This window comes from Dendropsophus ebraccatus, chromosome 3 (assembly GCF_027789765.1).
Source record: "Dendropsophus ebraccatus isolate aDenEbr1 chromosome 3, aDenEbr1.pat, whole genome shotgun sequence".
NCBI lineage: Eukaryota > Metazoa > Chordata > Amphibia > Anura > Hylidae > Dendropsophus > Dendropsophus ebraccatus.
Window position 1 is genome coordinate 27,708,538 of NC_091456.1, and position 26,583 is coordinate 27,735,120.

At 42.9% G+C, this 26,583-nt stretch overlaps 1 protein-coding gene across 1 annotated transcript in view; it reads left to right on the forward strand.

Moving 5' to 3' along the window:
- The window catches only part of SCARF2 (scavenger receptor class F member 2), a 152,373-nt gene that overhangs the window by 86,509 nt on the left and 39,281 nt on the right, over positions 1-26,583 (forward strand). Inside the window, exons 7-9 of the mRNA XM_069961281.1 lie at positions 10,010-10,113; positions 22,412-22,529; positions 23,975-24,096. Of these exons, the coding sequence (XP_069817382.1) occupies positions 10,010-10,113; positions 22,412-22,529; positions 23,975-24,096 (344 nt within the window). The remainder of the gene's footprint in view (positions 1-10,009; positions 10,114-22,411; positions 22,530-23,974; positions 24,097-26,583) is intronic.

Genomic DNA, 26,583 nt, shown 5'->3' on the forward strand with positions numbered 1-26,583 from the left:
CTAAGTTTTGTTGGATTGAAGCATTTCAAGTGAAGATGTCTGTCTGCTGTTCTGCCATATTCCCGTGTATTCCGGCCCATGCCTATTCTTCGCATTACGCTTTTTGTCTGACCATCATCTGCACTGCCTGCCTCTCCTTTTGCCGTCTCAGATTACCTGACCTGCCTCTGAAGCTGCTTGCCTTACCCTTTGTCTGTCTGACCATAATACCCATCTCATCCCTAGCAGGGGCGGTCTTGGCATTTCTGGGGCCCCAAGCGAAGTTATGTCTGCCCCCCCCCCCCTTCAACACGCGCTCCACAACAATAGACCGCTGTGTGCTGCCCCCAGTAGTATATACCCCTTGTGCACTACCGCCAGTATTATATAGACCCCTTGTGTGCTTCCCCCAGTAGTATATAGACCCCTGTGTGCTCCTCCAGCAGTATATAGACCCCTTGTGTGCTGCCCCCAGTTATATATAGACACCTGTGTGTTCCCCCAGTTATATATAGCTCCCCCGTGTGCTCCCCCAGAAGTATATAGACCTCCTGTGTGCTGCCCCAGTTGTATATACCCACTGTGTGCTGCCCCCAGTCGTATATACCCACTGTGTGCTGCCCCCAGTTGTATACACCCATTGTGTGCTCCCCCACTGGTATATAGCCCCCCGTGTGCTCCCTTAGGGGTATTTAGCCCCCCTGTGTGCTCCCCCACTTGGATATAGACCCCTGTGTGCTCCTCCAGTTGTATATAAACCCTCTGTGTGGTTCCCCCAGCAGTATATAGCCCCCTGTGTGCTCCCCCACTAGTATATTGCCCCCCCCTGTGTGCTCCCTTAGGGGTATTTAGCCCCCCTGTGTGCTCCCCCACTTGGATATAGACCCCTGTGTGCTCCTCCAGTTGTATATAAACCCTCTGTGTGGTTCCCCCAGCAGTATATAGACCCCCTGTGTTCCCCACCAGTATTATATAGACCCCTTGTGTGTTCCCCAGTAGTATACAGACCCCTGTGTGCTCCCCCAGTTATATATAGACTCCCTGTGTGCTGCCTCAGCAGTATATAGACCACCTGTGTGCTGCCCCCAGCAGTATATAGACCTCCTGTGTGTTCCCCCAGTAGTATATAGACCCCCTGTGTGCCCCACCAGTAGTATATAGACCCCCTGTGTGCTCCACCAGTAGTATATAGACCCCCTGTGTGCTCCCCCAGTAGTATATAGCCCCCCCCCCGTGTGCTCCCCCACTTGGATATAGACCTCCTGTGTGCTCTCCAAGTTGTATATAGACCCCATTCTGCTGTCCTAAGTAGTATATAGACCCCCTGTGTGCTGCCCCCAGTAGCATATAGATCCCTCTGTGAAGCCCCAGTAGTCTATAGCCCCCCTGTGTGCTCCCCCAGTTATATATAGCCCCCCTGTGTGCTCCACCTGTTATATAGCCCCGTGTGCTCCCCCCATTTATATAGACCCCCGATGTGCACTCCACCAGTTACACAGGCCCCTGTGTGCTCCCCCTCCCATATAGTATAACACAATAAAACAAACACTTATACTCACCTGGGTCCGGGCGTCTCCTCTTCTCTTCACTCTTGTGGCCGCAAGGGTTTTCCCTGCGGTCACAAGAGGCCGCGCTCCCCTTGTCCTGGCACCGATGCTCCAGTGATGTCCCTTGAGCACCAGCACCACAAGGACAGAGCGGCCACTTGTGACCGCAGGGAAAACACTTCCTGCAGCCACAAGAGTGACTGACAGGAAGGGAGCCAATGTCTCCCGCCCTGTCAGTGCTGCTGCATGTAACTATGAGCGCTCATTACGAGTGCTCATAGTTACAGTTCAGATGGCAGCAGTGAGGGGGCAGCGGCCCTGTCCAGCCGTCTTAAGCACAAGAGTGGGGCGTGGGGGCCCCCTTGGATGTTGGGAGCCCCAAGCGATCGCTTGGGGTGCTTGGTGCCAGAGACTACCACTGATCCCTAGTACTGGGCTGATTCTCCTGCTTGCTGATCACCTACACTCCTGTTCCCCAGTACCTTGCACCGACTTTGTCTTGTTCTTAGGAACCAGAGGCTGCTCACACCAGGACCACACTTATGGAGTGACCCAGCATCCTCTAGCCACATAAGTCCAGCAGTTAACCTTGTGGGGATATAAACTCAGTACTATAGCAGCACTGCTAACCACTGAGCCACTGGTCTGCCTCCATAGTGGTGCACACACAATTGGTCATCCACATATGATAATGCAAGAGAAGACATTTTCAATTGTCCTATGCAACATACTGTATGCCAGTTGTAGGCTCTATTAGCACTGGTCAGGGGTCAGCATTGGTTCATGCAGATCCATACACAGCAAGCTGCAATGCATTGTGTGTTCCAACCCTTTCCATCATAGCCAGCATCAACTTTTTCAACTGAAACTTTATCAAATCAGACCAGATATGTTACCTGATGGTTCTCACACTCATTCGTTGAGTTTTAGGTGTCCATGAACCCAGGGGCGGATTAACTTTACCATAGGCCCCGGGCTGTTCACCAAGGCTGGGCCCCCCACCTCACTGTAAATACGGCAGCACTAGCCTGGCATTCATAGTACAAGACAGATAATGTCATGATCTCCTGATTTGTGCAAAATTGCCATTAAAAAAACAGTGATTTTTTGCAAATCATGGCGAAAGTGTATCCAGGAGACAGTACACCACTGAAAGTATAAATCTTTTTGGGTGTTCATGGGCCCCCCAGCAGTGTCGGACTGGCTACTTGGGGCCCACCAGGGGAAATGATCCTGGGGGCCCACCAATGAAGAACCATTAAGAGTGCTGACCCAATTCTATGCTGATTGATCCGTGTCCACAACTAGTCAAACTACAACTCTCAGAATGCCCTACACTTATGAAGCTCTCAGGGTATACTGGAAGTTGTAGTTCCAGAGAGGAGAATCCTTTAACAACTGAAGATCCATCAATAAATCTACAGCACCAGCTATTAGGGGATTTTCTATTCAGATATACTACAACTCCCACCATATCCTGAGGACTGTGTGCTGTCAGTAAATGCTGGGAGTTGTAGTGTTTGCAGCTGTTGTAGTAGGAGGATCCTGGGTGCATTGTACACTGGATGCTGAATGGGAGACCAGAATACACAGAATAGCTCTGTGGTGGCTGAGTGTATGGAAGTGACCCCAGCACTAATAGGGGATAGAACAAAAAAAAATTACACACACATAATTATATATATATATATATATATATATATATATATATATATATATATATATATATATAATCTTGTTGCTATATTATGACCATACAGTCACACTGTTACTGACCAAATCCAAAAAAACAAGACCAATGTTATTACCAATGTACTACTCCAATACAGCAATGTAGTGCTGGCCTATACAAGCATATATGTATCCTGTTTGTAGGCTGCATGGTACATATATGCTTATATAGGCCAGCACTACATTGCTGTATGTGTATATATATATATATATATATATATATATATATATATATATATATGTAGGCCAGCACTACATTGCTGTATATACCTATATATATATATATATATATATATATATATATATATATATATATATATATATATATATATATATATATATATATACATATACACACACACACACACCAGCACTACATTGCTGTATTGGTTACACACATATTGGAGTAGTACATTAGAATTCCCATTTTTCTCCTGTTCATACTGGTGTTGGTTGGTCTGAGGGGCCGTTTGTTACATCTCGGCCTCCTGGTTTTATCATATTTTTATTGTTTTTATCTTTTGGTGTTTTTTGCATGTTGTGTACTATTTAAAATGAAGATTTTTTTGGCTACTACATTTATTGGTGGAGCGCTGGTGTCTCTATATGACAGGTCTTTCTCTTATGATGCGACATATATACACGCTGCACCCACACACATTATACCTATATACACACACCCTGCAGAGTCAGTCACACATACACATATATACCCTCTGCACCCTCACACATTATACCTATATACACACACCCTGCAGAGTCAGTCACACATACACACATATATACACTGCACCCCCACACCTTATACCTATATACACACCCTGCAGAGTCAGTCACATACACATATATACACACTGCACCCCCACACCTTATACGTATATACACACTGCAGATTCAGTCACATACACATATATACACACTGCACCCCCACACCTTATACCTATATACACACCCTGCAGAGTCAGTCACATACACATATATACACACTGCACCCCCACACATTATACCTATATACACACCCTGCAGAGTCAGTCACATACACATATATACACACTGCACCCCCACACATTATACCTATATACACACCCTGCAGGGTCAGTCACACACACACACATATATACACTGCACCCCAACACCTTATACCTATATACACACTGCAGATTCAGTCACATACACATATATACACACTGCACCCCCACACCTTATACCTATATACACACTGCAGATTCAGTCACATACACATATATACACACTGCACCCCCACACATTATACCTATATACACACCCTGCAGAGTCAGTCACATACACATATATACACACTGCACCCCCACACATTATACCTATATACACACTGCAGATTCAGTCACACATCACACATACAGTATAGTCACCCTGCACCTCCCATTACCACTATACCTGTGGAGCTTTTTCTCTTCAGGCCCCAGGACAGCAGAGGAGGGAGGGGGAGCTGACTGACCTCTGCCTGACTGTTCAGCAGCCACATCTGACCTCCTGGACGCTGCTGATAAGATCTTCTTTCACTTTAGTCGGAGCAGGAGGCTGGTGAGGAGAAGAGCAGCCAGAGCTCCTGTCATAGCTGCAGCCTCCTGCTTCTGCACATCCCGACAACAGCATCTATGGGAGGTTGAGGAGAACCAGCGTGCAGGGGCCCACTGAGGGCCCTAGGAGAGCTGCCCACCGATCTGCCTGTATCAGGGGGCCCTGGAACTTGCTGTCATCTGGCTGGGAAACATCACCCAGGGCCCAGTCAGATGACAGCAGCACACACCTAAGGCTGCTCTGCCTAACGCTGCTCTGCAGGGGCCCACATACAGGCAGGGAGGGGCCCACCGGGGAAACCCCCGGCTCCCCGGTGGCCCAGTCCGAGCCTGCCCCCCAGGAGCTCAGGGCCCGGGCTGCCGCCCAAAATGACCCTATTATAATCCACTACTGCATGAACCTGTTGCTTGTTCACCTGTTGCTCACAGCATACAGGTAACACCTGATAACAACTGACATTCTGCAGATGCCCTGACCCCAGTCATCTAGACCCTATGATTTGCCTCCTGTCATGTAGATCCTTATACTTGCCCATTTTTCCTGATTGCAACACATGGGGGAGATTTATCAAACTGGTGTAAAGTAGAATTGTCTTAGTCGCCCCTAGCAACCAATCAGATTCCACCTTTCATTCCTCACAGACTCTTTGGAAAATGAAAGGTGGAATCTAATTGGTTGCTAGGGGCAACTGAGCCAATTTCACTTTACACCATGTTTGATAAATCTCCCCCATGATCTTTAAAGGACCACTGTATAGTAAAATTGTTCAGTGTATACTAGGTTGTGTTGTCCTGCTCTGTGGTGAGTCTGTCCATAGAATGGATGACATGGAGGAGCATGTGACCTTGGTCACATGCTCCTCCATGTCGGCCATCTTATGAACAGAAACACCACAGAGCAGGACAGCACAGCCTGGAGGAGGGTAAGTCTGATTTTAGCTCTATGAGGTACACAGGGAGCAGCTATCAGTATATACAGTGAGTACAGTTACTAATACTATACACTGAACTATTTTACTATAAAGTGGCCAACCCCTTTAATAAATGACTGTTTATTTGCTGTGTAAAGGAAACCCATCCTGTTGAGTAATCAGTTGTATCTGCAGGCATCATGTTATAGAGCAGGAAGAGCTGAGCAGATGATACAGTATACAGCTTTGTGGGAAAATATTCGCTATAACTCTTTTATAATGATGACCTCAAAATTTACCCTTTCTATCAGAATGGATATTACAAATAAAGTGGGAATCCAGGGCTCAAATTTTGCATTTAAAAAGTTCCCATACTTTGTTTCAAGGAGAATATGCATGTGTGTTTCCATCAGTAAGCTATGATACGCATATCAAGCAGTAAGCTGGATGTGTTTGGAGCAATAATCTCTTAATCATATCCCGCTATGATCAGCAGCTTACAGCCAGACTACCTGTCCATGCTGTTTGTAGTCCTCATGAAATGAAGGACGGGCATTCTAAATGCCAAACTTGGAGTCCTGGATTTTCACTACTTCCTGCAAACTTGTCTGATGTTGTCAAAAAGTTTCCTGACATGAATATCAAGAGGACTACTGCTCGAGCTGAACCAATCATTTGTCATTTATTTATTATTATTTTAAAAAATATGTATTATTTTGTAACTACCTTATAATAATGTTAGGAAAATGTGAGCTGTTTCCCTTGAAGTTATATACCGTATTTTCCGGTGTATGAGGCGACTGGGCGTATAAGACGACCCCTGACTTTTAAGAAGATTGTCAGGGGTCCGCCTTATACGCCGGTAAATGTAACCCCTGCCTGACCGCAGCACTTGCAGCTAAATTTAAGAAAAAATGAACATTTAACTCACCTGTGGCCCGTTCCCGGCGCAGGCAGTGTGACTGACACTACCGGAGATCGACGAACCTCTCCTGGGCTGCTGAGCGTCTCATCGGAGACGCTCGGAGACGCTCGGCTGCCCGTGAGTGGTTCGGTGATCTTCGGCGCAGGTAGTGTACATCACACTGTGTGCACCAAGAACGGTACGGGAAGCGCTCCAATGCTGGGAACGGGCCCCAGGTGAGTTAAATGTTTTTTTTTTTTATAGTAGTCGCCCCATACACATAAGACGACCCCTGACTTCTAAGATTTTTCGGGGTTAAAAAGTTGTCTTATACGCCGGAAAATACGTTAGATTTGTCATTTACTTCTATTTAAAAATCTTAAGTCTTCCAGTACTTATCAGCTGCTTTATGTCCTGCAGGAAGTGGTATATTCTTTCCAGTCTGACACGGTGCTCTCTGCTGCCACCTCTGTCCGGGACAGGAACTGTCCAGAGCAGTAGCAAATCCCCATAGAAATCCTCTCCTACTCTGGACATTTCCCCCCCCCCAAAAAAAAGAGATGTGCCCAAACTTCTCTTTAAAGGGGTCTAAAAGATGATTGTGATTGTGTTTGTTTTGTTGGTTCTTGTTTTTTTTTCATCAGTGCCAGAGTTGTCCTTTAGGCTGCTGTCCCATAAGCAGTTATGACCCAAAACCAAAACTGGATCCAGCACCAAGTAGAACTATAAGTCCTTCCTTTATATTTCACATTCTAGTTTGGGCTCAGAAAGTACAGTGGCAACTTTCCAAAACACTGCTGCATGTGCTAGAAGTCTGGCGGCACATATGTAGAAGAATTATAGTACCAGAGCAGACAACCATAGCTAATGCTGGCATCACTTCTTATTTAGGAAAACAATGAACATATGAACAATCAAATGCATAAATTGTACACAGATGGATCCAGATGTCGAGAGCAGCGTGGTAAAACAATGAGGAACTGAGGATTTAGGACGAGCGCTACAGGAACTATGGTGTCATGTGACTGACTGGAGGAGAAGCATGCTCTCTACTATCTTACTCAGCAAGGGAGGCCAGGGGGGTCAGCAAAGGGGTCTAATAATCATGTTTATTATTTTGTTTATAGTCATGGTTTTTTTCTCCTTTTATTAAGCTTTTCTTTTTTTTTCTTTTTTTTAGTGTTTTTAGCAGTTTTTTTTTAAGCTTGTAAAAAATACCATGATTTTTAAATGTGTTAGGCCATAATCACAATATAACACCGGCCGTTCTTTGACCTGGCCAGATCACAGAACGGACGGTGTTCCTGAAGATCATCCCGGCCAGTACTGCAGTACAACTGCAGTATCGGCTTAATGCTCTTCACTTCTGCTGAATTCAGATGTTGGCGCACCCCTATCCCAATTCACCGCTGCACACAATGGAGCGTTGTGTGAACTGACATGAATAGTGGCCGCAGAAAACTGACATGTCTATGTGTATACACTCCGGACGGGATTCCATTCATTCACATACAATGTATGTTTTGTATAAATCACAAAATTGCAACAACGACCCTGATTCATACAACACCTACATTGTGTGAACATGGCCTTAACCAATTTTTTTTTTTTTAATTCAAATAATTTTTAATGTTCTACTTTGCAGACAATTTTTGAAGTCCCATAGGGAAGAGAAGCCAAAAAATGTCACAAACCAAAAATTGTTTGTGTGCGTTTTATACATTTTACTATTGGCTTTGCTTCATCAAAAAATGCCAGGAAAATGCTATGCATGAAACCACTTTTAGGCTAGGTTCCCACTTCAGGAACATATCGGGTAAGGGCAGCTGTCTTGTTAAATAGGTGGTCGCTACTAACGTTCATGTTCTTTATTAGCGGCTTTCTATTTACCGAGATGGCTGCTTTTACCCGATATGTTCCCGGAGTGGGAACATAGCCTAAAGTTTCACATGTATCCTTTTTCTGTGCCATTTTCTTTGGAAAAAGCAGCTAGATGGTGACGAAAAGCCAATAGTAAAATGTATAAAACGCACACAAACAATTTTTTGTTTGTGACTAGAGATGAGCGAACCGGGTTTGGGTTCGAGTCCATCCGAACCCGAGCGTTCGGCATTTGATTAGCGGTGGCTAAAGCCCTAAAGCTATGTGGAAATCATGGATATAGTCATTGGCTGTATACATGTTTTCCAGACAACCTTAGAGCTTTATCCAAGTTCTGCAGCCCCCGCTAATCAAATGCCGAACGATCGGGTTCAGATGGACTCGAACCCGAACCTGCTTCGCTCATCTCTATTTGTGACTCTTTTTGGCTTCGCTTCTCTATGGGATTTCAAAAATGTCTGAAAAATTGAACATTAAAAATTATCTGAATAAAGACAAAATTATGTGTAATCATGGTATGTATTACAAGCTAAAATAAAAAAAAACTACACAAAAGTTTAACAAAAAAGTTAAAAAAAAAAAAACCTTGCCTATAAACAAAATAATAAACATGATTATTAAACCCCTTTGCTGACCCCCCTGGCCTCCCTTGCTGAGTAATATAGTAGAGAGCATGCTTCTCCTCCAGTCAGTCACATGACACCATAGTTCCTGTGACGCTCGTCCTGAATCCTCAGTTCCTCATTGTTTTACCACGCTGCTCTCGACATCTGGATCCATCTGTGTACAATTTATGCATTTGATTGTTCATATGTTCATTGTTTTCCTAAATAAGAAGTGATGCCAGCATTAGCTATGGTTGTCTGCTGCGGTACTATACTACTTCCACATATGTGCCTCCTCACAAGATGTCAGAGTCCATGGGAAATAGTGTGAACATGCCAGGGAGCACATAAATATGTTAAGTGTCGGGGAACGGTGCAGTTTCTCTTTGTTATGATGATTTATAAGGCAATTTCGTGTCGGGTTGTAACCTTGACAATAGAACAATTTACAAAGTATTAACCTGTTAATAAAACATATGGAATTTCACATTGTCAGTATTGTATTTTTACCTCTAGGGTATTTTATAGCCGCTCTTTGTTTATTAGCTCCATGCATTCTGCTTTGCGCCTATGCTTTTCTCGTATTATGTCTGCGCTTTATGTATTGTGTTTATAAATATTGAATATAAAAGCCGCGGCGCATACTAATACGAGCTTTCATTAGAATCAGCTCACTCACTCATAGCGCCATCTATAGGCTGGTCATGGCAGGAAATCACCTGAAACAAACCAAGCTATGTTGCTCTATACGTTCTATATGTGTGTTTTTTTTCTATGACATATGCAATATAATAATATAAATAGGATGTAGTGAAATATTTACATTTTATTAAAAATCTTGTAATGTACTGTATGATTCCAAGTATAACCGTATTGTTTGTTTTATTTGTAGTTGTAACCTGACATGTCCAGCCGGCCAGTTTGGAGTTAATTGTGATCAGTCTTGCAATTGCCATGATGATAGGTGTGATTCTGTCACCGGAGCCTGCCATATGGGTAAGTTTGGGGACATAATACTAATACCAATATATATCTATGATTTATGTTACTAAGAACTGTTTCCTACAGGTATAATACAGACTCATATATAGAAATACTACTTGTGCACTGTACACTGTCCTCTTCTGATATGGGCGGTCAAGAGAACTGGCGGAAGTGCCATAGACTGCATTGTAATACACATACTGTATGATGCAGTCTATTCCGGTAGTTTTGTTGATTTCCTGCGTCAGAAGAGGACAGTGTACCTGCTGGAGTTTTTCACCGTATCCGGCTGCGCTGGCCAAATAATAGTTACCCTTTAAGGTTTTTTACTCGAGATGAGAGAACGTTTAAAAAAAGTCTGTTTAGCAGGTCCGAATCTAAAGGACCTGTGATGGACGATTGCAGGAATTTAGTTGTTTTAGTATTAGACAAGGCAGCACATCCATAAACTTATGACTGACCATCTGCTTTTTAGTACTATACACTACTACCATCAGGAGTTAGTTACAATTTGGTCAAAGTGCATAAGCCCACACACCGCTTCAAGGTTCCTGAATCAATGTGGGTCCTTAACTTAGATTGGCACAAATAGAAATCTATAACGCCATTAGGCTAGGTTCACACTGTGTTTTTGCAATCCGTTTTGACAACGGATAAAAAAAACCTGATGCATTTGTGTGCATCCGTTTTGATCCGTTTTTCCATTGACTTCCATTATAAAAAAAAACGGATCAAAAAACGTACACAAAAACGTAGTTGACACTTCTTTTGTGTCCGTCCAAAAAAAAAAAACGGATCCCTTTTGATCCGTTTTTTTTATAATGGAAGTCAATGGAAAAACGGATCAAAACGTATGCACACAAATCCATCCATTTTTTTCATCCGTTATTCATCCGTTTTTTGCAAAAAACGGATTGCAAAAAAGCAGTGTGAACCTAGTTTTAACCCCATCATGTGGAAACATAGCTACTTTATATCTGAAATGGAGGAGAAAACAGGGCATATTCCGAAGCATCTCCTGTGTGCATGATGCCCGAGAGATACAGTGGAGTTTATCACTAATGTTATGTGGCCTCATTTATTTTAGTACTATTACATATTTATTCATAAGGTCATTGATTATGTATCTGTCGTCCTATTGATCGATCGATATGCGGCAGCCATTTATAGGAGTGATGTGCATGGATGCCGTCTCTTCTAATTAAACCCTGCGTCTAATCTCATTTATAGTGTAATTATAGAATGAAATAAAAAATGCATGCAGGTGTAGGGAAGCTATTCTGCTGTGGGTTATATTGTGCAGACATAAATGAGTTGTCCTGAGGCGACCACGGGCTCTCCTGCTAATAAATACAGGAGGCACAAGCTTGCTAAACTTTAATAAACCAAATAATGAATTAAAGACACTTTGAGGAATTGATGGCACCAAAAGGGGCACATTCATCAGTGCTACAGTGCTAATATTTTGGCACAAGCGTGTTAAGGAGGAGTGCATTCAGATGGAGCAACACTTCTGATACTTACAAAATGATGGTGGATGGTCTGAAGCATAAAACATGTCAGAAAAGACTTAAAGGGGCTGTCCAAGATGAAGCTATATTTTACCATGTTTACAAAGCTACTTACCTGTCCCTTTCCGACGCTGCTGCTGGGTCCTGGGCTGTCTGCTCTCTGCCGGCGGAGATTTTAAAACATCCGTTACGTGAAAATGTAAGCCTAGTATAGCCTTTATACTGACTATACTGAGCATCCATTTCCAGCAGGAACAGGGCGTCACCGCATGTTTTGAAATTGCTGGTGGCGGCAAAGTCAGAATGGCTCTCTTTGACTCCCCCACTCCTGAACAGGGCACATGGTATGCACCCCCCCCCACTTTCTGTAATCCACTTTGCTGAGATTGTTACTAGAGACAGATTTCCCCTGACTACAGACAGTAAACATCAGATTGCAGTGAAGAGAGACACCTGGGGGCCAAGACTTTAATGGGGTTATCCAGCGCTACAAAAACATGGCCACTTTCCCCTACTGTTGTCCCCAGATTGGGTGGGATTTTGAAACTCAGTTCCATTGACGTAAATGGAGCTTAATTGCAAACCGCACCTGAACTGGAGACAACAGTAGGGGGAAAAGTGGCCATGTTTTTGTAGCGCTGGGTAACCCCTTTAAAGCTGTTTTTCTGGAATAAGGAGTCAATTTTGGTAAATGCACAGCCCAAAAGATCTCTCAGAAGTGTCCAGTTCAATGAAAGCTTCTCAGTACAACTTTGGCACTTGTAGACCTCTGTCCTGATTTCAGGAAACTCATTATGCATTTTATACTAGGCAGACCATGGATAATTCTTACTTTCAGTACACTGGGAATGTGTTCAGTGGACAGGGTCAGCTCTCCTGCTGTCTCCTAGACAGGCGTCTTTGACACCTCATGTAGTTTCATTGCACGCTCTTTTATTGGACATTAAACATGGCCTCTATATACTGCCCGTATATGTGCTTCCTCTGGCTTATTGCTTAGTGCTGTGTTTTGGCACAGCACTTTCTGCCGCAATACACAAACAACTATGTCAGCCTACATCAGGGGTTGCACCTCCTTGTAATTTCTGTGACATAGCAGTGCTGCCACATACAGTTATATATGTTTGTAATTTACATCTATTTAAAAATATCGAGTCTTCAAGTACTTATCAGCTGCTGTATGTCCTGCAGGGAAGTGGGTAACATCCCAAACAATCCCACGACAAGGAAGTCCTCAAAGCCCCATAGCAACCAGGTGTTTCCAAAAGCTTCCCACACTGGTTCTACCTCCAGCCGATTCCCCCTTTGGCTTAGAGGCACCAGAAAGCAACCCCTATGTGCCTTAAATATTAACCCACTTCATACCGGGGCCCAACCCCCCCCCCCCCCCCCCCCCACAAACCCAACCCCCCCCCCCCCCCCCCCACAAACCCGCCTTAAAGGCAAATTCTTAAAGGGAACCTGTCACCAAGACAATGCTATCTAATGTATCAACCTTCATGTTATAGAGCAGAAGCTGAGCAGATTGATATATATCTTTGTAGGAAAATATTCAGTATTGCTTTTAACTTGTTAATTGAAATCCCCGATCATTCTGTGTTAGGAGTCCAGTGGGCGATGTCACTCAATAGACTGGACTCCTTAGCATGGAAACATCAGAGATTTCAATCAACAAATAACAAGTTATACCGAATCTTTTCCCATAAAGATATATATCAATCTGCTCAGCTCCTCCCGCTCTATAACATAATGCTCATAGCTTAGGTAGCTTTTTCATAGTAACAGGTTCCCTTTAATCCGACATCAAATCCATAACCTCTTGGAGTCCAGAACTTACCAAATGGTTCCCTCCCTCCATCTCCAAAATTGGTATATAACTCTGACTTCAAGGACCCCTCTCACCTACCACCAAATAGTCCATGTGACAACCCCCCCCCCCCTCCTGACCAAACCTGGGTTGCCCATCCTAATTGCGTGTCAAGCCCCCATTTCCCATAATACACAAATTAAGGGTGGGTGGCGATTTTCTCTCGCTGGAAACTAAAATGGCTGTCTTACTGACCCCTGGAGTTCCTTATATACCTCATCTCCCACAACCCAATTCCCCCCCCCCCTTCCATACAACCACCAGTGTTAAATTGATCACAGTGATCTATCTAACTCAACTTTCTAGCTGACTTAACATACTGTAGCTCCCTGACACAATTGTTTCCTCAGGGATAATGTTCACCCTGGCTACATCTCTACCTCAAACGTAACGTGCTCCTAACCCACCTTACCCCTTATCTTCCACCAGTCCTAGCTAACCTGTCCTCTTAGGCCGTCCCTGCTCCATCGCCGTACCACAACCCTCACTATCTTCCAGAATTTTCCCATCTGTCAGTCCCTCCAAAGCCCAGTCATACAGCTCACCCCCCCAAGTCTTTCATTTACTCCAGCCTGTACTTGCCTGCAGTGTTTTATGAAAAGGATAGAATACGAGGTTTAACCCCTTACATGCTGGTAATGATAATAAATTGTAGTGCACCTATGTCAGGGTGATGCCTATTTAGTTTGGCAGCTGAACCAGTTGTATAAGGACACGGCATTAGCAAACAGCGGATGTGTGAGGGGGTGTCTCATCCCCTTACACAACACTGACCACATATGCACAGGGGGTTATTTTATACCTAGCACAACCTTTTCAGTATTAGAGGGAGGAAGTGTTTTATCCAGCAGGCAACATAACAAGCATTTTATTTGCGTCTCTCGGGACATCGCTTTCTGGCTGGAATAGCGTGGCTGAAATTGTTGAAAGTCTGATATTGGGAAAAGCGTGGAAAAGAGTAAGATTTGCCAATTGAAAAGTTGATTTATTGGACGTTAGAAATACTCGTTACCGTAATCCTTAGTACAATAAATTTCGGTGGGTCTTAAAAAATGCCGAAAGTCATTTTTTATTTGATCACAGGGCAAACACTTTCTTCTATTGACTCGTTAATGTTTTAAGAGTGTTTTATAATGGTATAAAAGTTCATTGAATAGAAAGTGTTTTGGGAACGAGCCTGGACGTTGATGTCATACTCGGGGAAACAATTGTTAAACTAATTTATTTGGATGGTTTGATACAAGAGCGAATTGTTCGTTGTGTAATCAAGGTGACTTTAAAGTTTAAGCTTTTACTTTGTTACGTATTATTATGTATATATTTTATATTTTATATGTTTTCTATTTCAATACAAAATTAGGAGACACTTAAGAAAAGACCCATACACTAGTTTATGCCTAGAACAGGGTCTTAGGGGATGGTCCATGACTCTCTTTAGAGTTTCTTAAAGCTTGTATTATATACAGCCCCCAGGCCCTGTATTCATTATAATGCTGAATTAGGAGTTTAAAGAGTGTTTATGAGACTGATATTTATGGTCTTTCCCTATGTTGGGGGTCCCACTCCTGGCAACCCCACAATCAGCTTTTTGAGGGGCTGAATGCTGAATCCCTTTCATTGTTTACTATGCACAGCGCTGTACTTTATGTAGTGGCTGTATCTGGTACTGCAGCTTAATCCTATTCTCTTGAATAGTACTGTGCAGCAGTGGACTGGACTAACAGGCATGGGTACTACAAAAGGTAGATAGCTTTAAAGCGACTCTGTACCCACAATCTGACCCCCCCCCCAAACCGCTTGTACCATCGGATAGCTGCTTTTAATCCAAGATCTGTCCTGGGGTCCGTTCGGCAGGTGATGCAGTTATTGTCCTAAAAAAATACTTTTAAACTCAAAGCCTGTGCCAAACGGGAGTATCTGTGCCCTAACTTTGCACACCCTCTCTGTCCCTCCTCCCCACCCTCTTTAGCATTAGAAATGCCGCAGAAACATTTTCTTCATGCTGAACATTGCACAGGTCCTTAAAGTGACACTGTCACCCCTTTTGTGCATTCTGACATCTCTACACAGGTGTAAAGAATAAATTTAGCGGTTTTCACACCTTATTTTATATCATACATCATGGTGCTTGTTCAAGTAAAAAGTCATCTTTTATCAACTGCCGTTGGCCCCGCCCCTCACCAGCCATTGGAGCAGGCTGGCCTAAAGGTCTTGTGGGCAGAGTTTTCTGCTTCTCATGAATATCCAGGACTACTGGGCTCATGCACATAATAGAGAGTACTAATTATTGTCCATGTTATTCAGGTGGATATCTCTGCATCAGCTGCACAGAACAATGTAAGTGATACATCATTCTGTTTAGCTTCTCTGTCTCTAGTTTATGCTACCCTGAGATAGGACAGCAGAGACCTCCTAACAAAGTCTTTTTAAAGGTACAGGATTTGCAGCAGATTTGATTTGTTTTGAATCTGCAACTGCAAATCTGCGCCATTAAATCTGCTGCAGATCCTGTACGTGCGAACGCGCCCATAATGGACAAATAGTTTTTTCTTTCAAATAAACTGGTACCAGAAAGTAACGGCAAATAATTTCCGTTATTGGAAAAAAATGACTATAATTATATGAATTTAAAATAACAGACGTTATATATGTAAAATAACAGACGTTACATATGTTATATACGACGTCTGTCCAATAAAAACGGCCATTTTTTTGTGTGAACATAGCCTAAAGATCTCTTCCTGCTGTCAGGGAATAGGCACATCTTTGTAAATCTACAGGCTGTACAGATCTTATTCACTGAATGTTATGCCATCTGTGTTATAATATTGGGCGTTGTTTTATAGATTGGAAACAGTGAATTTGTAACTTACTCTTACGTAATACTTAGCAAAGGTCATGAGATCATTCATGAAATAAAATCAGCATATCACGAAACATTCACCAGAAAGAAACCATTACGACCCCCCTTGCATAATCAGCCAGTTTCCCACGTTTCACATCTAGCTAAGAATAGACCCGTGGGCTTCTCCATACATGACCTGGTTTAGGCTGAAACATTCTTCCTAGTTCTCCCCATGTTATGATTTGGGCAGCTCCTCTGACATTATACAGAAGAAAAAGCTTATTACAAAAGACAACTTTGAAGAATCCATGATACTTATTCAGATATGTAATCAGATTACTCGCAAGTTGCATTTTCCCAGAGGTGGAACCACCCACACAGCACAATAAAATATAACATTAGACAACGCAGACGTCTGACTACAATTTCCAGAACCGCCAGTTGTTTTTAAACCATTTTGACTGTCTGGGTTTCTTATTGTGGAATTTATAGTGGGTAACAGAATGATAAAAGTTATATAATAACAGTGAAATCCAGGCTGACCTCACCCCATGATATAATATAAAGTATGCAGAGTTTAGTTTATAGTATAGTTTTGTATGTTTATATATAGGTCTAAAGTTTAGGGCTGATATGATCTTCCAAACCGCTCCTTCCCCTCACACAGCTATAGAGTTAAAGGAGAAATCTGGCAAAAAAATGTATTAAAGTATTGTTTTGCCCCCCAAAAGTTAAAATGCTCATAAAGTGCTTTTTCCCTGCACTTACTACTGCATCAAGGCTTCACTTCCTGGATAACATGGTGATGTCACTTCCTGGATAACATGGTGATGTCACTTCCTGGATAACATGGTGATGTCACTTCCTGGTTAACATAGTAATGTCACTACCTGCCATCATCCTCTCCAGCAGCCACAGCCCACACAGCTCTGGGAGTCGGGTCGTGACATCACCATTTTATCCAGGAAATGACATCACCATGTTATCCAGAAAGTGACATCACCATGTTATCCAGAAAGTGAAGCCTTGATGCAGTAGTAAGTGCCTGGAAAAAAGCACTTTATAAGCATTTTCTGCAAGTGTATATTGGGGATTTGTAAAACTTTTGGGGGGCAATACAATACTTTATTAAAAAATTTCACCGGACTTCTCCTATAAAGAGGTATTACCATTTGGGGTATTTATACCCTATCCACAGTATGCACAGAATAAGGACTAAGGGCCCTATTGCACAGAGCGATAATCGTTACATGTAATAGAGACGATGATCACCGTCTGATCGTTGCTTTAGGTTTGGACCTAAAATCGTCGGGCACTGACCACACATCGCTACGTGTAATAGCAATGCACAGCCGACGGCTGACGATTGCCCATACACCTGATACCTGACCTCTCCTTCTAACTGGTGTCAGAAAGGTATATAGATTTGTAAATTACATCTACTTAAAAATCTTGATCCTTTCAGTACTTATCAACTGCTGTATGTCCTGAAGGAAGTGGTGTTTGCTTTCCAGTCTGATGCAGTCCTCTCTGCTGCCACCTCTCTCCATGTCAGGAACTGTCCAGAGCAGGAGAGGATTTCTATGGGGATTTGCTGCTGCTCTTGACAGTCCCTGTCACAGACAGAGGTGGCAGCAGAGAGCACTGTGTCAGACTGGAAAGAATACACTTCCTGTGGGACATACAGCAGCTGATAAGTACTGGAAGAGTGGAGAATTTTAAATAGATGTAATTTACAAATCTATATAACTTTCTGACACCAGTTGATTTGGGAATTTTTTTTAATTTTTGCTGGAGTACCCCTTTAAATCTATTTACTATGAATTCACAACAAAAACGTCTTTGCATGTGCCCCATTAGGAAATATAGACGTCAAAGAGAGATCCCTTACTATTTGCCAGAGAGCCACTAACAAAGAAACTTTCTTTGAAGAAACTTTTTTGGGCAGAGTACTGTAGCTGATGTAGATCCACAGTGACACTGTGCCCCCATACAGGCTGCTCGCACACAGCTCTGCTGAGAACATATGGCCTAAAGCTTCTACATCACAGCACCACATGTGCAAGTTCCCTAGAAATAACTTAAAGGTATCATATCATATGCTAATGCACTTTCATCAGTTATCTCAAATTTCCATGGGAACACTCGGTATAAAAAATAACATTATATAATGAAGAAAAAAAAATCTGACAACAAAATATACAAAAAAATCTTAATACCAAGAGATCTATGTATTCTTTATTACAGCTTTTTTGCATTTCATCCAGGTGTATAAAGCATACAGATTTACATTTAGTGCACAGTTTTCTAAACAGCATGACCCAAATGTCTTCTTACCATATGCTGCTGGCTTACACTGCTGTCCATCTATATCTCTTTGCTTTGTTTTCATGCCGCCTCTAATTTTTTATTTTTTTTTCTTGGCACACACTATACTGACAGTAACCGAATGGAGAAAGATACATCGGGGAGTGAGAAAGATTTGGCCTGCTCTGATCAAAAGGAGTGGCTTGGTTTTACAGATGGCTCGTGTATGACCCGGATAGGAGCCGTGACTTCCATGTCCTTACCGGCTTTTCCGAGAACATACTGTAGAAAACTTACAGACTACAGTGTCCGTTTCCTCAAGCCAATCACACTATCATTGCATACTTACCTTCTGCGCTGCTCTGGGATCCAGCATATTCGTGAAAAATTATCTTTATCTGGGGCTGACAGTGTCACAGAGATACGTCTCAGCCTGCCCTGCTCTCCGACCACCACCGTATCTTCTAGCGCTAGATTACACTGGAGGAGGCGGGATGGCAGCCTGAAGATACAGCATCAGCCGGAGAGTAGGTGAGACTGAGGCTGTGCAGGGCGAGCGCAGACAGTGTCACAGACGCGTCTCTGTGTCACTGTCAGCCCAGAAAAAAATTGTTTTTCATGAATACGCTGGATCACAGAGCAGCGCTGAAGGTAAGTATGCACTGCTCATGTGATCAGCAATGGGAATCTGTCAGCTGTAATTCATGTTCCAAACTGCTGACACTGTTAGTTAACTGTTAGGACAAGAAAACACATGGTACCTTTCATATTTCCAGCTGTGCTTCCAGCATGCAGAAAAATAATTTCATTCTTTGGTTCAAAAAAGCTTTCCCAAGTTCCTGAATGGCTGAAGGCTGGAAAGCTCCCCTGGAAAGCTTTGCACGCTTCAGCAGCTTTGACTCTTTGACTCTTCTTACTATATAATAAAATCATTTTTCTATATTCTGGAGGCACAGCCAGATATATGAAAGGTACCAGGTGTCTCCCTGATATAACAGTGTCAGAAAAGCAAGAAACAATTGGGTCAGAGTATACTATCGAACGATAAAGTACAGATGGCTATCATATATATAGCACAACAAAATTTACATCCCTCCCCTCACATTCCCCTTTTTCTTCATTAAAAACACATGTCTTTCCTATGAGATGTCACTGAGGATCACAAGTCATTGCTTTATATGTGCTTCATACCGACATTTTACTAGTACAGAAAAGAATGCCTATGAAACAACTGTAATTCCTTACAACAATTGGCTGTGATCACAAGTGTCTGGGATATATATATATATATATAACAAAGGATAATATATAGGCTGCACACTTGCTGCATACCAGACATTACTAGGATTTTGCAGCATTGCCACTTGATGATACGTTCAGAGCAGTCAGTAATATTATATAAGTAATACGCGCTTGTTTGGAAACTTTTTTTTTTTTTTTTTTTTTTAGCAATTTTGCTAATAGAGTTGATTTTACAACTTTCCACTGCTTTCCATCTTCTATGCTGACTATACTATAATATGTGTCTGTGTCTGTTACTCATTACCACCTACCCACTTATTTGAAGCGTGCTATTCTGGTAAATATACTTAAAGGGGTAGTGCGGCGGTAAAGAATTATTCACAGACTAACACACATTACAAAGTTATACAACTTTGTAATGTATGTTATATCTGTGAATGGCCCCCTTCCCTGTGTCCCACCACCCCCGCCCGTGTACCGGGAAGTGTGGTGCGCTATACTCACCTGTCACGTGCCGACACCAGTCTCCGATCTTCAGCGAGTGACTGGTGTCGGGCGATTCACAGACATAACATACATTACAAAGTTGTATAACTTTGTAATGTGTGTTATTCTGTGAATAATTTCTGAGAGCCGCACTACCCCTTTAGGGCCCTATTACACAAAGCGATTATCTTCTGTATTCGGCCGATATTGTCCTTTACGGCCGATAATCGCTTCGGGTGCTAGAAGACAACGATCAGCCGACAAGCATGATGTTGGCTGATCGTTGTCTTTCTACAGGCTGAAATACAAACGATCAGCCTGGCAATGGCGCGTAATATAAGCGGACCACCACTATCTTGTATGGGCTACCCGGACAATTTAACGATGACCCAGGCAGCCCCCCCCGCCCATTCACGCATCTCCGTGCGGCCCCCTTCTCCTACCCACTCGCTGTTGGTGCATGTAATAGTGCCGGCAGTGACCGGGAAACAAGGAGCTAGCGGGCGATTGCTTGCTCCTCTGAACCCCCCCACCCCCCACCCTCGGTGTAAAAGTGGCTTTAGTAATACCTTCTCTTTTGTTTGATCTGTAAACTAGGTAATTTCCCCCATGTTAGGTCCACTATTGCATCTGTGGCCACATCCACACGTTCTGTGAGAACAGCCCATGCACAGAAGATGTGCTATGGACCGGAGTCACAGACCTCCCAGCATTATGTATCATTATTAGGGATGATCGAACCTCTGGATTTTGCAGGTTCGATCGAACTCGAACATTCTCGAACTTTCCACATTTGATTCCCAATGCCTTCCCGCTCCGTGGGGAAGAAGGAGACAGCCCAGGTACCGCCTGGAATTCCGGGATTCAACCTAGGTAATAGACTGTATCCCGGAATTCCAGGCTGTACCCGAGCTGTCTCCTCCTTCCCCATGGAACAGGAAGGCATCGGCAATCAAATGCGGAAGGTTCAAAAAGGTTCGAATTCAATAGAACCTAACTTTTTCCGGTGTTCAATCATCTCTAATCATTATGATGCCGGGAATACCACAACTGTTTAAATCTTCAAGGCACTGAAGGTGTGAATGTGGCCTTAGGGCCCTATTACATAAAGCGATAATCTATCACCCCGTGTAATAAATAATAAACAACAATCAGCCTATGAAAACGTTCATCAGATGATCATGTAGTTTAATCCTGTGGGTAGAGGGCAGAAGCGAGTAGAACACTGGGGAACGTGGACAGGTATGTATTTTAAATTTAAGGCAAGGTCATCTCCAACCATATACAGTGGTACCTTGCTTTAAGAGCTCCCTGTACTGGGTGGGAGGGGGAGTGGGGCATGGTCTGCATAGCGGGGTCTACAGCACTGTACTCTGACCCTGGAAGTCTCCCTCACCTTCCAAATCATAGCAGATCCACTTCAGGCTGGGGCTTACATCAGGGGACAGGACTGTGGGGGTAATCTCTCCATAGCTGTAACCCCTCTCTTCCCGGACAGAGAGTTATGTGCCCACATCTGCCCTGCTCATTCCTTCATGCTCCCTGCAGTCTCTGTCCGCCCTTGTGTTTTCCATTCTCTCCATTACTGTACAGTAACTTATAATATCACATATTCTGCTGTTTCTGAATGTTTGTTTTACACACGGCCCATACGCCGCTTCAAGGTTCCTGATTTGTATGGGGGCCTAACTTAAAAATGGCGCAGCCCCATGCTGTGACCACCACAACAACAACAGTGGCGCCAAAGAGGGGAGTGACCTAGTTGCCCAGCAACCCCAACCTTACCAAACATAGCCCCCTGGTCTCTTTGCTACACTGTACAGATGCTTAGAACCACGCCACACGGAGCGGAAGCAGATAGAAAAAGCTCACCCCGTGCTTTCAGCCAAAGGACTGAAGGAAGCTTGGTGCTGACCCTGTATACAGTTCTCTGTAGTGTTTGTAATGCCTTGTTAATGCTTAATGAATTATATATGGATGGATGACTGCTACTGACATACTTAGTTATTAGGATTATTCATAATACCTGCTATCATTTCCTCTCTCTTGCAGAAGCCAATCAGCGAATGGGAGTAATAGGAGCCGGGGTACTTGTTGTAGTTCTGCTAATACTTCTATTATCGTTGTTATGTTGCTGCTGTGTCTGCCGCAAGAAAGAAGGATCAGCTGAGTAAGTTTATATTTTCAGTATTTAATACTGCGATATGCATATTGCGAATAAAGAATTATTTGCCTAGGTGGAAATATCACTTTAAAGGGGTATTCCACTCAAACGTAACTTTTCATATGTTGCTGCCCATGGTGAGACTAACCATTCCTTCCATACTTGTTATTATCCATTCAGTCTCCTTCCCCATGTTCTGAGCTTCTGCTTTGTGCTGAAAACTGTGTAAGCTTTTTTCTCCGTCTCCCCCCTCCCTTCTGAGACTGAGCTGATGTAAACAAGTTCCTGGCAGGCTGTATCTGCAACTTTTTAGCTTCTTTGTAATGCTGGGAGGGTAAATAGCTAATGAGCTTACTGTAATTAATCATTTGGCATTACAAAGTTGCACAAATCTACAGATAGGGACTTGTTTTCATAAGCCATCTCGGAAGGTAGGGGGAAGGAGGGGGGAGACAGAGAGAAAAGCTCACACACAGTTTGTTGTGTCTTCAGCAGAAAGCAGCAGCTCAGAACTGGGGGAAGGAGACTTAAAAGATATTAAGTATGGAAGGAATTTTTAGTGTCACCATGGGCAGCAACATATTAAAATTTATACAAAACTAGAGAAAAAGGAGCTGCTGCACCACACACCCATGGCTGACACTAATGCCTCTCGACTATGTTTGAAAACCAACGCCAGAATGTCGGTATATAACTTAATCCAACCAGGGGAGGGTGGGCCCAAGAACAGCCCTGCAACCCCACTGTCACAGGACCAAACCCACTGTACCCCCCCCCCCCCCCCCGTAGGCACCGTCGGTGGAGAAAGCAGTCGCCAAGCAACACAAGTGTGAACAAGGTGTTACTACTCACCATTGCACCAACAGGTAGAATGGGAGAATGAGGAGGTACTTACCATATGTGCACAGGTGCTTCCTGCTAATTGGGGTCACATGGGTCTTACAAGGAGGAGTGCTAGCCACTCAGAAAGGGGAGAACATACAAAATACAAAACTAGAGAAAAAGGAGCTGCTGTACCTCACACCTATGGCTGACACTAATGCCTCTTGGCTACATTTAAAAACCAACACCAGAATGTCGGTATATAACTTGATCAAACCTCATTGCCTCATGTACCACGTGCAGGTCTTCTGGCCCACATGAGTCCCTACACTAAACCAACACTGTGTCGGTCATATTAAAATCTATGTTTGAGTGGAATACCCCTTTAAGTTAAACAAACACATATATATATATATATATATATATATATATATATATACAGAATATGTACTAGTACTAAAGAATTAGTTGTATATAGCACAGTGCTTAGCGTGTCCTAGAAATAGTAATTACGTTTGTGCGTCATTAAAAAAAAAATCTTGTTTCTCAACTAAAATATTCCTAGTCATTAGTCACAGCAGTTTATAATCCGAAAACCTCTAACATGACAAATTTATTCTGCTTTACAGCGGAAATCAGGAGCAGGTAACAAACAAGAAACCCCCTCGACGTTTCTGTGGGCGTTTTAGCCGAATCAGCATGAAACTACCTCGAATTCCCTTGCGCAGGCAGAAACTGCCAAAAGTTGTGGGTAAGAATATTTATAATGATTTTTCAAGCTGTTGCTTCAGTCGACCTGCGGAATTTGTCATTTTTCAGAAATAGATGGAAAATAATATCATCTTGAAGATGTTAGATTGTCATTACATAGCGCTGAAAAGATATTATGGAATGAACAGCGCTCCAACGAGGTTATACTGTTAGGCTGGGTTCACACTACATTTTTTGCAATCCATTTTTTCCCCCAAAAAAACGTATGGAAAAGCAGATGTGTTTGTGTGCATTCCTTTTGATCTGTTTTTCCATTGACTTCCATTATTTAAAAAAAGGTTCAAAACACATCCGTTTTTTTATTTAACGTACCAAAAAATGTGGTCAAGTACGATAAAAAAGTATGCGTTTTGATCCGTTTTTTTAATCCTGGAAGTCACTGGAAAAGCAAATGCACACAAAGGCATCCGTTTTTCCATCATTTTTTTGCAAAAACGGATAGAAAAAAAACGTATTGCACAAACGTAGTGTGAACCCAGCCTACAGGGCTAAAGGTGCACCCAGTGAGTTTATGTAAAAAGGACCTATAGCCGACCCCCCCAAAAATCAGATGGTACAATCATTAACACTTAGGTTGTCCTGATTACTCTTTTCTACCATTTCTTGATACGCCTTTCAATGCCCGAGGTAGGTGGGCTTATCGTTTGATAATCCAGTTAATAGTCAGGTGGCCGGGAATGTAATTTTAATAATGGGAGTGACTATCAGGTAATGGACGTATTTATACATTCAGGAGGTGGGTAAACTGGATACTATTAATAGACAACCATGTATTAAATGGCCATGCAGAAGGGCACCTGTAGAAGGGGAGCCTACCTACCAGCTCTCTACTCCCAATGGAACGGCCCCTTTAGTTATAATTTGCTTACAAAACTAACGTTTCAGCTAACAAATGAATTGTAGTGATTGAGGCAGTGTTCTCATAGTGTGAACAAGGCCAAAGGTTATCTGAAACACTTGTTTCACAGCTACATGTCTATGCATCACTTCAATTGGTTGTGTTGAATGAAACAAATGATAAGACCCTAGACAAATGCTCTGACGTCTGGGATTCAAAATAGCTCAGATCCATAGACGCCCACCAATGCTGAAAATGTTTTTTTTTAAAAAAGGTAGGGGAAAAAGGTGTAGTGTCTTGCTGAAGGTGTCTTTGCAAAAACGGATGAAAAAAAACAGACTGCAAAAAACGTAGTGTGAACCCAGCCTAACTTGCACACAGCCCAACGTCAATGCTCCATACCAAGGAATAAAGTCTTCTGCTTTGACTAGTAATCAGGAGTTGGCATTCATATGGAATACTGTCTGCTGTATATTGCTTGGAAACTTGGAAATTTCTGATGCTCATGTGTCCATTGTAGTCTTATTCAGCTGGTCTGTGGCTATGCATTACCATATGCAGAAAGCTATGATGTCCTGTGTGTTATTTACATGGCTTGAAATTTCGCAATGAAATCTGAAGTACCATTTAAGCCAATGGCCCTGCATTCTCGCTGCGGATTTTTATTGTAGTCATCGCCTTGTTTAACTAATCCACTGCAAACTCGGTACGTGTGAATCTACTCTAAGGCTCTGTTCACACTATGTAAGAGACCGGCCGTTCCGTGACCCGGCCGGGTCACGGAATGGCCGGTCTCTGGAAAGATCATCCGGATAATGTTTATGGCCGTAGTGTTCTGATGCAATCGTATCAGCGCGCGCCTGCATCAGAACTCCCCATAGGACGCAATGAAGCAAGAGGCTGGAGCCGCTCACTTCATTGTGTGAACTGACAGGTCTTTCTGCGGTCGGAATTCACTGAATTGCGGCCGCAGAAAACTGACATTTAAGTTCTTTGCGGCACTGCACAGGATCCTGGCCAGAGCTTATACGATGTGTATATGCTCCGGCCGGGATCCCATAGAACAATAGGTATTGTTCCACAAAGTGCAAAGTATGGCCGTTGTCGCCTACTTTTACGTAGTGTGAACATAGCCTAAAGGGGTTAGAGAAAATACAGCTACCCTCTTCCAAAAAAAAAAAAAAAAACACACACAAAAAAACAGCACCACCCCTGTCCTCAGATTGTGTGCGGTATTACAATTCAGTTCCATTTCCTTCAATATATCTGGGCTGCAAACTACCATTCAAACTAAGGACAAGAGTCGTGCTGTTTCTGGAAGAAAGCAGCCATGTTTTCCTAAGCCTGGAGAACCTTAGGGCCCTATTACATGGGATGATTATCATGCGAAAAATTGTTATATCGTTTGAATTTAAACTATAATCGTTCTCTGTTAATGCAGGCAACAATGGAAAAATCCTTTGTATGTCGTTGATCGTATCTTTTGAACTTTAACCAAAATCGTTGCTAATTGTTTGCAGTCTTTCATGGATTCACCCTATGTGTGAGATGGGCTTAAGAGATCTTAAAAACGATTGCAATAACGATTTTGCTAACGATTTTTCTAACGATTTATTTGTCTAAACGCTG